Here is a 13007-nt window from a genome sequence, read left to right as displayed (position 1 = left end):
AATCGGCTGCCGGCTAAACCGAATTTTCTTCAGCTGTTTGCTATCGTAACCGGCTAAATCTAGCCGGAAAACGTCTAAAATGGCAACACTGATCCACAGCATACAAATCATATCTAAAAACATAAATGGAAGATATAATGCACCAATCTAAGTGATTTTCACTGTTGTTCCGATCGGTAACACAATATAATGCGCTTAGATGCCTAAATAAAGGAGTTATATCGCAAAATCTTGTATTTGAACAATCAGTGGTATAGGACATATATGTAGATAATACAGCACCGATCTTGACGAAACTATCTCACGAAATTCTGTCAAAATAAAAGAGTTTTAAAGTAAAACCCCATATCTGAACAATCAGTTGTATGGGGGCTATAGGTTATAGTGGCCCGATCTTTGTCATTTTCACTGTTAGTATACTGTTGATAATGGGTGAAAATATGGCGGAATTTCATGTTCCTAGCTGTATAAATGGAGGAGTTATTATAAAATAATCTCATATCTGAACAATCGGTTGTATGGCACCTATATGTTATAGTGACCCGATCTTTGTAATTTTCACTGCAAGTATTCTTTTGATAACGAGCTATATGTTATAGTGGTCTGATTTTTCCAGTTCCCACAAATGATTAATACATTATAAAAACACTTACCACATCTCATCCAGATATCTCGAAAACTGAGAGACTAGGTTGCACACAAACAGACGGACAGACGGACATGGCTAGATCGACTCAGCTCGACGTTCTGATCAAATAAGTATACATTTGAGTGGGTCTATCTCTTTTTATTCTGGTACTTACAAACATCGGACCAAAGTTATAATACTATTTCATGCTCATGAAAGGTATAACAACTTTAATTGGAAACAGAACAAGTAAGCCCCTAATTATGAACGAAATCGGACCATAAATACTGGTTTACTAAATATGTCGACTCGTGCGCCACCTATCGTCAAAACTTTTAGTGAAAACGAATCATGTAGTTAATATACGTTCTAAGATTGAACCAAATCGGACTGTAAATACGGGTTCTCAAATATCTCGACTCCGGCGCCACCTATTGGATTAACTCGTCTTTCATATTGCATTGTGATTTGCCATTAACAAATATACATACACAGCAAGTTTTATAAAAGCTTGTATAAACAAATTTTATTTAAAGCAATTCTGACTCATTTGTATAAACAAATTAAATAAAAAATGGGAAAAATCCGTTGCCCGAGGATTCGAGCTCGGAGCCCTCGAATGGCACACCAGTGCTTTGCTCACTCGGGAAGTGAGCTTTGTTTGTAAGATTTCCGTGCTAAACTAACCAAAATCTTTCAAACTATCTTACCTACTGTCTTTCAATTGTCTTACCCAAGACTTTCAACTATCTTAGCCAGAATCGCCCCGTTAATGATGTGTTGTTTTAGAAATTTTTTTTTTCTTTAAATTAACCACATATATGGGCTACTTGATATATTTTGCATTTAACAATGAACAATTTATGTTTTCGTTTTCAAAACTTTCTACAATCCTTTCCAATCCTTCAGCAGCTTCCTTGTTGACCCAGCAATTTTTTTGTTTTTGTGCGGAAATCAAAAATAAAAGAGTGAGTCATAAATCAGAGCTGCAGCTGTAGTTGCTTGAGAAGAAATACGTTTGTATGAGCTCATATTGTCATGGTGAAAGGGAACGTCTCTACTCCAATTTACTTTTGAATTCCCAACAAAAAACTTTTCACAAGTAAATGGTGGTGCACTAGAGCTGTAAAACTATCGATAGTCATCCCATTCGATGTTTTCGATAGTTTGCATTGAAACTATCGATAGTATCGGATAATTTTAAAATGCATTGACAAAGCTATTTTGTATAAACATTTAGTTTTATTTACTTTGAAGCGATTCTGGTTCATTGGCTTTTGCATTTTCTATTTGCTTTTACACGCTTAAATTTTGTTGAATTCCAGTTTTTGGTTCTTTAAATGGGAAACAACGAAAATTTCGAAAGCAAAGCAAGAAACTTGAAACCACTTGACGGTACAGACGCATATGTACTATTCCCTTTTCTTCTCAACCCCTCTATTCCACTAGCAAGCAACCGCTACAACAACAACAACAACAACAACAACAACAACAACAAAAACAACAACAACAAAAGCAAGCAGAAGTTATTTCAATACTTGAACCGTGTAAAACCCGGTAATAGGAAAAAAAATTGATTTGTAAGTAAATCAATGTTGCCAAGTTCCCATTTTCAAAAATAAAGAAATGCATACAAGTAGTACATATAATATGCATATAATATATATAATAATAACAATATGCATATTTCCTCAAACAAAAACAAACGATAGTGGCCAACGACCACTCCAAAGTGCAAAAAATAGAACCATTCTATAGTACCATCGTAAGTTTAACAGCTCTATTGTGCACCATTAGTCCAATATGCTTTCAAATACCGTGTTCGCGAAAAATTTTCTGCTCTTCATTATTTTTTATTGACAGCTCTTTATGTCCCTTTCCCGTTTTCGGTCGCGCATCAATTTATTCACGATTTATCTCATCAAATATGTAAATCTCTAATTGTTGCTAATGCTTTAAAGCCCTCTACATAAAAGAGGAAATTTGCAAATAAAAATAGCTGTTTGTGTCGTTGATGAATAGGAAAAACAATAATGGCCTTGATGTGCTCCTCGTAGAATCCCTTATACCATGTCCCCACCGGAGCTAACCACGTAGCATAACTACGTTATCCTGATAACCCACTTCATTTAGCGTAGTTTCGCCATATAAAAATGACAGCACTTAACCATTTCACTGAGATGGTTAAAAGCTAACCAACTCGAAACCACGTCGAAAGTCTGATACAACCCTGTGTTTTCACGCCATCTGTGGGTCATTAGCGTTAAAATATAAAAAATTCGTTCCTTACTAGTGTTTGGAGTTCACTAAGATCAGATTTGATTTACTCCGGTTTTTGAAAAAAATTTGAAATCTACTCCTCTACTCCGCTTGACTTAAAATCTATTCCGTTTTTTTTCTTTCATGTTATGCCCCTCTTGGGGCAATTTTTTGAGTGTTCACCACCGGTTTCAGTAAAAAAATTGAAAATTAGCCAAATCTCACTGTTAAAAAGTAGCTATTTCATAGTAATGCGTCAATAAAGTAACTTCGTTATTTTTTGATGTATGGCTGTAGAAATTGGCGGATGCAGAACTTTACTTAAGTTGTTAAAAATATATATGTAGAATGAAATTTCTCTTTAAAAAATTAAGTGTTAGNTTCGAAAGCAAAGCAAGAAACTTGAAACCACTTGACGGTACAGACGCATATGTACTATTCCCTTTTCTTCTCAACCCCTCTATTCCACTAGCAAGCAACCGCTACAACAACAACAACAACAACAACAACAACAACAAAAACAACAACAACAACAAAAGCAAGCAGAAGTTATTTCAATACTTGAACCGTGTAAAACCCGGTAATAGGAAAAAAAATTGATTTGTAAGTAAATCAATGTTGCCAAGTTCCCATTTTCAAAAATAAAGAAATGCATACAAGTAGTACATATAATATGCATATAATATATATAATAATAACAATATGCATATTTCCTCAAACAAAAACAAACGATAGTGGCCAACGACCACTCCAAAGTGCAAAAAATAGAACCATTCTATAGTACCATCGTAAGTTTAACAGCTCTATTGTGCACCATTAGTCCAATATGCTTTCAAATACCGTGTTCGCGAAAAATTTTCTGCTCTTCATTATTTTTTATTGACAGCTCTTTATGTCCCTTTCCCGTTTTCGGTCGCGCATCAATTTATTCACGATTTATCTCATCAAATATGTAAATCTCTAATTGTTGCTAATGCTTTAAAGCCCTCTACATAAAAGAGGAAATTTGCAAATAAAAATAGCTGTTTGTGTCGTTGATGAATAGGAAAAACAATAATGGCCTTGATGTGCTCCTCGTAGAATCCCTTATACCATGTCCCCACCGGAGCTAACCACGTAGCATAACTACGTTATCCTGATAACCCACTTCATTTAGCGTAGTTTCGCCATATAAAAATGACAGCACTTAACCATTTCACTGAGATGGTTAAAAGCTAACCAACTCGAAACCACGTCGAAAGTCTGATACAACCCTGTGTTTTCACGCCATCTGTGGGTCATTAGCGTTAAAATATAAAAAATTCGTTCCTTACTAGTGTTTGGAGTTCACTAAGATCAGATTTGATTTACTCCGGTTTTTGAAAAAAATTTGAAATCTACTCCTCTACTCCGCTTGACTTAAAATCTATTCCGTTTTTTTTCTTTCATGTTATGCCCCTCTTGGGGCAATTTTTTGAGTGTTCACCACCGGTTTCAGTAAAAAAATTGAAAATTAGCCAAATCTCACTGTTAAAAAGTAGCTATTTCATAGTAATGCGTCAATAAAGTAACTTCGTTATTTTTTGATGTATGGCTGTAGAAATTGGCGGATGCAGAACTTTACTTAAGTTGTTAAAAATATATATGTAGAATGAAATTTCTCTTTAAAAAATTAAGTGTTAGAAACGTTCTACTTTATAGAAAATGCTAAATATTACCTAAATATTTAACATATTATCCTTACATTTCATCGCGTTCTTATTTTTGCATCAATAGAAAATATTTAAGTCAAACAATTAATGTCAGAAACGAAAATAAAAAATTCAGTCTAGTACGGAAAATTTGTTTTTGCTCAGATTTTTAGTCCTGAATCGAGTTAGGTCCGAACACTGTTCTCTACATTTATACTGCTTTATAAACCTCAAACCGCAGTGTGGACAGCAATAGTTAGTGATGTGGTTAAGTTCGATTTGAGATGGTTAACTTTTTGGTGGGGACATGTTATTATGAAGCAACAAAAGATTCGGAAGAGATTCAATCAATGTTAACAACACAGACTTTCGTACATAAGTAGAATAAAGTCCAATCAATAAAACATACTAAACATACTAGCTTTTTGATTAAAATCCTATTTAAAACTTAGTCAAAAGCTTTGAGGAAGTCTGTGTATACACAAAAAGAGTAAAGTCGGAATTTTAATGCTCTCACCCCCTAGGATTGGTCTATGTCGAAAAAAATAAGCCCTATTTTCTTATTTTGAAATAAAAAAGGTATTTACGAGGTCGCTCAAAGTTTTCATGTATTTTATATTGGGAAATAATGGAATTATGGAATTCTTGAAAATCAATATTTTTCGATCGGAAAACTCTTTATCTCTTCGGGAGACTTCCAATAACAAAACCCAATTGTTTATTTGACCATTTTTTAATACTAACGACTTCTTCTTGGTGCCCCCATTGCATTTTTTGTGGTGTTTGGGGGTTTTTGACGGATCTATAGATTATAGTTACTATGAAAAAATGGTTAAATAAAGGGAAATTGTCTAGGTGGAGAATAATATTTGACTAGTGAAACAAAAGTAAACGCGCCTAGGCCACACTGTAGAAGTGAAACTTACGTTACATATCTAGTTCGTCTCATAACACTGTAGGGACAACGCCTAGACACGTAAACTTAATGTTGGGTCTTTGTGTTTGGATACATATGTATGTATACCGTTTTTCTAGATCAGGTCATTTTCTCAAGATATTTTGATTTTTATGAAAAAAAAACATAATTTAACAATTAAAAAACGATCACCATTTTGTACTTTTTCATTTGCGTTAAGGCAGTGTCACACGATTGGGCATTTGCCAAATTTTATGCAAATCGTATTCCAATCATTTGAATGCACAAATATGTATCCCAATCCCGACAAATAGTTTGTACAAATTTGTTCAATTGAAGCTCGCTGCATTGTACCAATCGTTTGAATACAAAAAATTATCTTCCCAATTTTTTTTGTTTTATACCAAGGGCCCCATATAAAAAATGTAAAAATCTGTACAAATGTACCAATCGTATGACACGGCCTTTAAAGCCTATTCTATTGCCAAAAAAATTAGCTACTAACGATGAAAATATGTAATAATTTTTAGTATGAAATAGAAGCAAGAAATATACGCCATATCGTACATGGCCGAACTCGTACATAGCCGTATGAGTAATACGTTCCATTCGCAATGCAAATTTAAAATGAAAATTTCTTTGGAAAATCACTTGATCTCAAGGCACATTGAACAGGTGGTATCAGCGGAGCTGCTGATTTGATTTTTTGATTCAATTTATTTGGTTTCGAAAATGTCAAAAATTTTTAATTTCTTCTCATAAAAATTCTATATTGTTAAAATCTATTTGTATGTGAAACCTTTTTCCATACACGGCAAGCTATTGAATAGAAGCTTTCGGAACGGACCCAACTGGGCCTTGCAAAGGATAGGTCAATGCATCGAGAAACAAACAAATTTATTAAGAAAGATAGTTGCAGCAATTTTCATTTTTTCCAATTTAAATTTTTTTATTTTTTTTTTTTTTGTATTTCAGATCGGACGCTTTGATTAAAAAGAAAGAAAAAAAAGAAAGAAAAAACAGAAAAGTTTATGTCACTTTCGATACCAAAAGCAACAACAAAATACACGCAAATCTTGTTTTTGCTCTAATGCTACTACCTGTTAGATATGCCTTGCCTGATCTGGAAAAACGGTATATAGATCCGTAATCTGCGAAATACATATATATATTTTTTTCCTTTATTTGCCCATTAGAAACTAGGTAATGAGAGTCATTAAACGAAAATTCCCTTTGGGGACATTCCATTCTTTGACCAAGGAGTTTTCAAACCCCTTTAAACAAGACTCCTCAAAACGTTCTAAGTTTATACTAAAAAAACGGGAAGGTTCCCAGTGGCGATGCCAGATTCGATCTTACCAATTATTGTGAGATATTCCAAACACGCCAGAGCATTTTGATATTATTTCTGAGGAATTCCTTGTGAAATTCTATATAAAATTCTATATATTCCTATGGGTAGCTCTTTCGCCGTGGGGTAGCTCTGTCGCCGCCAAAATAATGATATGCATAAGAGTACGTGTTAAAATAATTTGAAAGCTTTGTTCCGTAGCCTGTCATTTCCCATGTGTTTTAAGCTTAAATAAGTAAATGGTTTCCCACATTTTTGTAAGAAAAAAATCTTTTATCCTTGACCACCCAGGGGTCTGAAGGGGTAATTTTTCAATTTAGTTTATAAAAATGTTTGAATGCAATTTCTTTATACTGTTCGTATGAAAAAAGTGTCCATTTATGCAGTGGCAAATTTTGAAAAATGTTGCTAAATTATATTAATCTGTATTTAAAACTTGAAAAGTCTGAACTTCTTAATTTGCCTACTGAAAAGTTAAAAGAAGCAACATTTACAGCAACAAAATTGTAAACAGCCTTTTGTCTGCTCTCTTTATTGAGCTCTCCGCTCCAAAGGGTAAATAGTTTACTACTGAAAGTATCAAAATAGACTACGAAACTAGCTCACATATCGCAAAAGTCGCAACACAAAACATGGTGGCACACAGATTTGCCATATGTACGGATTTCGCCCCATTTTGGGGATTTCTGAAACCATTTGGGGATAGATTTTTTCGTTTGGGGATGTGGGGATTTGATGGGGATTTTTGTTTGGTTTAAAATATTCATATTGAAATTAAAATACATATATTTTACTGCCTGCCCTTAAAAATTTCTCAAACAAAGAGTTTCTTACTTTACTATTCGTGGAAAAATGCCTGTTTTAATTGCTTTGGCTGAACACACAATTTTCTCTCACTTCATTACACCAAATTGTAAAAGGATCGCTGTGATTGGCATTTACCGAGTGGACTGCATATATTTCTGATTTCCTTAGTGTAAATAGAATTTTACAAAGTGGCAAGCGCACAAAAGAAATTGACGAACTTACAGACAGCAATGGGAATAGGAACCTTGGGCCGAAGGTATGTTGTTAAATAGTCTCCAAAAACCATAAAAAATAAGCAACCGCTGTACGTAAATAACCAAATGATCACATATATATGTACACATATACAACAGTGAAAATTTGTAATATAAAAGAATTCAAAACTGTAAATAAACTGAAGTAACAGAAATGAGAATACATATTTTTTTATTTCTTACTTAAGGGGATTTAAATGGGGATATAAAAGAAAAATGGGGATTTTTTGGGGATAATTGCGGCTTGATATGGGGATGCGCTATACAAAAATTCTGGCAACACTGGTGGCACAAGCTCACAATATATAATATTTTTATTAACCGACTTCCAAAAAAGGAGGAGGTTATCAGTTCGTCGGAATATTTTTTTTTTTTTTTTTTATGTATGTTACCGCATAACTTTGGACCACGTCAACCGATTTTGATAATTCGGTTTGCATCGGAAAGGTAGTGTCTCAGAGGTGGTCCCATACTAATCTGGTTTAGATCCGATCAGTGGATCATGATATATATATATTTTTTTTTTATATGAGAGTTGAAGTCGGTTTTTTTTTGCTAAAAATTACTTGTTCTTTAATAACTCTATCTTAGCCAAACCTACCTTTGACTTGGTCGTCTAGTGAATAAAACATAAGCCGCGGATTTCCGGCTCGACGAACCATGAATAACTCGTGAGAGGGGAGACCAGGATGTTTGCGTGGATAAAATATTGTCGTACGTTACTTTCGACAGGTTTTGGGAAATTACGATTGAAGTTTGGAATGCAAACACGATTACAGATTTTCTCCAAGGTATCGGAGAATGTTATTTGTAGACTGTGGATTTTTATGCAAAATACGGAGCTTATAAATATGTACCACAAAACTATAACCAAATTTGTATGGTACATATTTTTAGGCTCCGTTTTCTGCATAGAAATCCGCAGTCTGGTTATTTGTTTGTGCGCGACTACTAACAGCAAGTAATCAAGAAAACCCGAAAAAAAATTACAAATTATATGGCATTCGAACCCGGACCCTTCTGAAAGCTAACAAATATTAGCAAGCATCTCTGCGAGCTCACCTACAGCCACAACATGCAAGTGTGTTTTCAAATGGTCAATTTGAACCAAGGCCAAATCAAGCGATTGGTGCATTTGTACATTTTGATAGTTAGAGAGTGGTGTTGTTTGGAAATTATTTTATTATGCTGAACTCATCTTCGATACAAATGTCTAGACAACACAACTCTGTGATCGGTCAACCAAACTTTTCACAGTTACAGGATGGCGTTGTTTGAATTTTTTTCATTGAGCTGAGTTATTGAGTTTGTTTTAAGAAAATACTTTTTATGTTAAAAAATTTCAAATTGCTAACATGGGAAAACCAAAAATTACTCTGTTTGAAAAAATTATGTTCCTTTAGTTAAAAAATTATGTGATTTAGTTGTATGTATTTCATATGTGTTTCTTTATATTTTCACAGTTTACTGTCTAAAGCCGCCACAAATAGAGCATGCACGCCATTCTGCCCTACCCGAGCAGGAGACTTTCGATCTCGACTCAACAGTTCAATATCATTGCCACACTGGTTACGTAACAAATGGATTTCCTCGCGCCAAATGTCTTGCTATTGATGGTCAGGCCAGCTGGTACGGACCGGATATACAGTGCGAACGTAAGATCCATTATACATACAACGAGCTAAACGTTTAATTATGTATTAGTATTAATTTTGTTTTGGTTTTGTGTTTTTGTTTTGCTTGCAGCAAGATCTTGTGGACAACCACCGGATCCAGCTTATGGCTGGCACGCTGGCGAGTGTTATACATTTGGCTGTAAGATTAGTTACAATTGTGGCAATAACTATGAGTTGGTGGGTAAACATGAGCGCTACTGCCAATCAGATGGATCCTGGGTGCCAAAGGAACTACCCACCTGTGTTTGTAAGTAAAAAATTATGCAATTTAACAAAATAAATTTCATTATTTTTCAATATTTTTTATATTAGCCAAAAATGATAATAATACCATCGTAGCAAACAAGTCGCTATAAGAGCTGTTACAGTAATTCAATAGAGTTATAAAATGCGAATCAAAAACCAAAAACAAAACCAAAACCAAATACGAAAAATAGTTATGAACTCTTTCAGCAAAATATATTAATGCAATATTTATTGCTTGCTTAATATCTCTTCAAACTCTAATTGTTGTCAGGTTCAAATGTTCAATAAACAATGTTACAAATAAAGTTACCGCAAATATATAAAAAATATACACAAAAAAGTCGTTTTATTCATAGTTGCATTTGGCTGGAACATAAATTCATCTAAAATACGTTTTCATTTGAATACATTTTCAATTTGCGGTAACTTGTTGGTGACGTTATGATAACTGTGATTGTCTAGTTCTCGAAAGGGAAAATTGTTTTTTTTTTTTGCTTTTCATTACAGAATTTGTTCAGTGATTCTCTTTGCCAATAATCTCCTAGTTCGGAACGGTACTTTTGATATTAGTACTTTCGTAAAAGTAATAATGACTAATCTAAGTCTAATTGAGACCTTTTCTTTTTCCATAGTATTTAGTATAGGAACTGTAGGAAAGCATTAGGCATTATAGAGATGCCATTGTGGTCAGCTGATTAAGTTAAGTGATATTTTGACCAGTTTTGGTTATTTGTCTTTTGTTTATTTAATGTTTATAATTCTATAGCACATCCACATTTCAAACTTCGTCAAAAAATTACAAAAATTAAACAAACTTCATCAATTACAGCCAACAATTTTAAACTTTTTATCAAAATGTATCCAGTTTGATAACCTACTAGCTTTTACCTGCGGGTCTCCCCCCACGTCAGAAGGAATTAAAAGGGTCATGTGATAAAAAAATTCCAAGCCTATGTTAAGAGCTACGCTTCCTTATACAAACTCATTTATATATACCTTACTTTAAGCACCTACAATTAGATATGTCTGCATACAAAATGTCATGTTTATGTGACTTATGGTTCCGAAATTATAGCTGATAGAAAATTCCACGCCTTTGGGATGTGCCACGCCCCCTTTTACAGACTAATTTATATATATACCTTACTACAAGCACCTACCATAGATATGTCTGCATACCACATTTCAAGTTCATGTGACTTTAGGTTCCGAAGTTATGACTGACAAAAAATTCCACGCTTATGTTATTTGCCACGCCCCCTTTTACAAAATCATTTTTGCATATCAAATTTCAAGTTCATGTGACTTACGGTTCCGATGTTAGAGCTGATAAAATAATTCACTCCTATGGGAGGTGCCACGCCCCTTTTCCAATACCGCCCATTTTTTCCCATGATTATGGAATTAATTTTATTTATCTCGACAGCAAGTTTTAGTTTTTATAGGAGGTGCCACGCCCTCTTTTCCAGTACTGCCCATTTTTCTCTATGCCTTTAACCTTCCCGGGGTAATATATATAGATTAAATTTGAGTAGGTTAAAGTGCAAATTTCAATGTTTAGTTTTTAATAAAAAATTTTAAAGTTTTTGGGTGTAAATGTTAAAGTTTGTTGAATTTTTACAATTTTGGTAAGAAGTTTGAAATTTCGATTTGTATGGTGGTGGTTATGTGGCTAGCCTTTTATAAAAAAAAAATATACACGTTAAATAAACAAAATAAGAATAACCAAAACCGGTCAAAATATCACTTAACTTAATCAAGTGTACTTAGCAGAAAGAGAATGTAGAATTCTGGTTTAATCCCTAGTGTGTGCAACATCCAAAAATGTTAGGAAAAAACTTGTTTGGAGCACACTGAAAACGGCGAAGCTTCTGCCGCAGCTGTCAAATTACCAAACACGTAGTTATACAAAACAGTATTTTCTTCTATAAAAAAATATAGTTAAGTATTCAGTGGGAAAATATTCTGCCCTGCAGTGAAAAGACAAACCAGACAGTGAACATTCTAGTAGATGCAAAATCATTCAAAGAGCTCTTATCTTCCCCAAGCTTCGATGCGGCAGTTCATCTTCCTATTTGGCTCTACAACCATTCGTCGGTTTGGGAAGAGACCCAGCAACTTCGGCAATTGGCAGACAAATCCATTTTGGTATTGCACTTTCTCTCATTAACCACCCTTGGGTGCCGAGTCGAGGGATATTTTCACTGAAACCTCGTTATCCATGAGTACAACACGTCCAAGCTACTGTCTTGTAGCCAGCGCAATCCTTGTATTTGTATGCGCTTAACTATATCAAAGTCATTAAAAAGCTCGTATAGTTCGTCATTCCATCATCTTCGGTACTCGCGAATAGGGCCATAATTCCTGCGTAGCATAGTTCTCTCGAAAGCCTCCTAATCTTTTTTCAATATTTTCCATGTTTCTGCACCATATAAAAGGACGGGCATGATGAAATATTTGTAGAGTGCAGTTTTTGTACGTCGAGAAAGGTCTCTGCGTTCCAAATGCCTACAGAGCCTTAGGAAAAGTTATTCTTCACTCGTCACGTCAAAATAGCCATAATCTCGTTTATCAGGAGGAGAAATCTTTCAGGCATTCGCGCTATAAGGAGATAGAAATGTGCTTCGAATTTAAACATTTGTGTCATCATTATGGAAGAAGCACGTAAAGTGCGCTGTCACAAAAGCCACACCAGCTATAATGGTGTGCAGAAGACTGGCTCCCTTTTTTCCTACGGGGGTGTAAGTGTAACGTCACGCCGATGACAAACAATTACCAAATTTGCCATTTTGATTCCACAGCTCGTGCAACCTGCAGCCATTTGGCGGCTTTAATGAATTTCAGTACGTCATACAGACAGAGGCAGCTACGCTCTGAAATATTCTGCAGAGGGTCTTTAGCCTAATACCGGCGAAGGCTGAGCACTCATATGGGTCAGGGTCATCGCAACTGCGACAAAACCTATTGAAGGGTAGTCCAATCCCTTCGGCATGCACCCCAACGGGCCAGTTTCCTGTGCACACTGCAGTAAGTTTGTAAGCATCATCTTTGCTCATTACTAGGAGAGCTTTGGTTTTAGGTGGGTCGTATGGCTTCCAGAACTACCGGGTAATCCTGTAAGATCCCGCGGGATTCCACCTATCCTTGGCCTTCGAGTAATCCATTTCGGTAACTTTTGTCTTAATCTCCCTGAGCGAGGC

The 13007-nt window shown here is 34.9% G+C and overlaps 1 protein-coding gene across 5 annotated transcripts in view; it reads left to right on the top strand.

The window, feature by feature from the left end:
- Positions 1–13007, top strand: part of Hasp (Hig-anchoring scaffold protein) — a 44271-nt gene that overhangs the window by 7009 nt on the left and 24255 nt on the right. For 4 of the 5 annotated variants that reach the window (XM_017627460.1, XM_017627452.1, XM_017627447.1 and 1 more), the window contains exons 4-5: positions 9349–9540; positions 9632–9808. In XM_017627460.1, the coding sequence (XP_017482949.1) occupies positions 9349–9540; positions 9632–9808 (369 nt within the window). Of the gene's footprint in view, positions 1–9348; positions 9541–9631; positions 9809–9873; positions 10128–13007 lie in introns of those variants that run through there. The other variant, XM_017627467.1, reaches the window with a different exon arrangement.

This window comes from Rhagoletis zephyria, unplaced genomic scaffold (assembly GCF_001687245.7).
Source record: "Rhagoletis zephyria isolate East Lansing unplaced genomic scaffold, Rhagoletis_zephyria_1.1 Rzeph_scaffold_00072, whole genome shotgun sequence".
In the NCBI taxonomy this organism is placed as follows: domain Eukaryota; kingdom Metazoa; phylum Arthropoda; class Insecta; order Diptera; family Tephritidae; genus Rhagoletis; species Rhagoletis zephyria.
The sequence above is the reverse complement of the archived record's forward strand: the minus strand, read 5'-3'. Positions and strand labels throughout refer to the sequence as shown.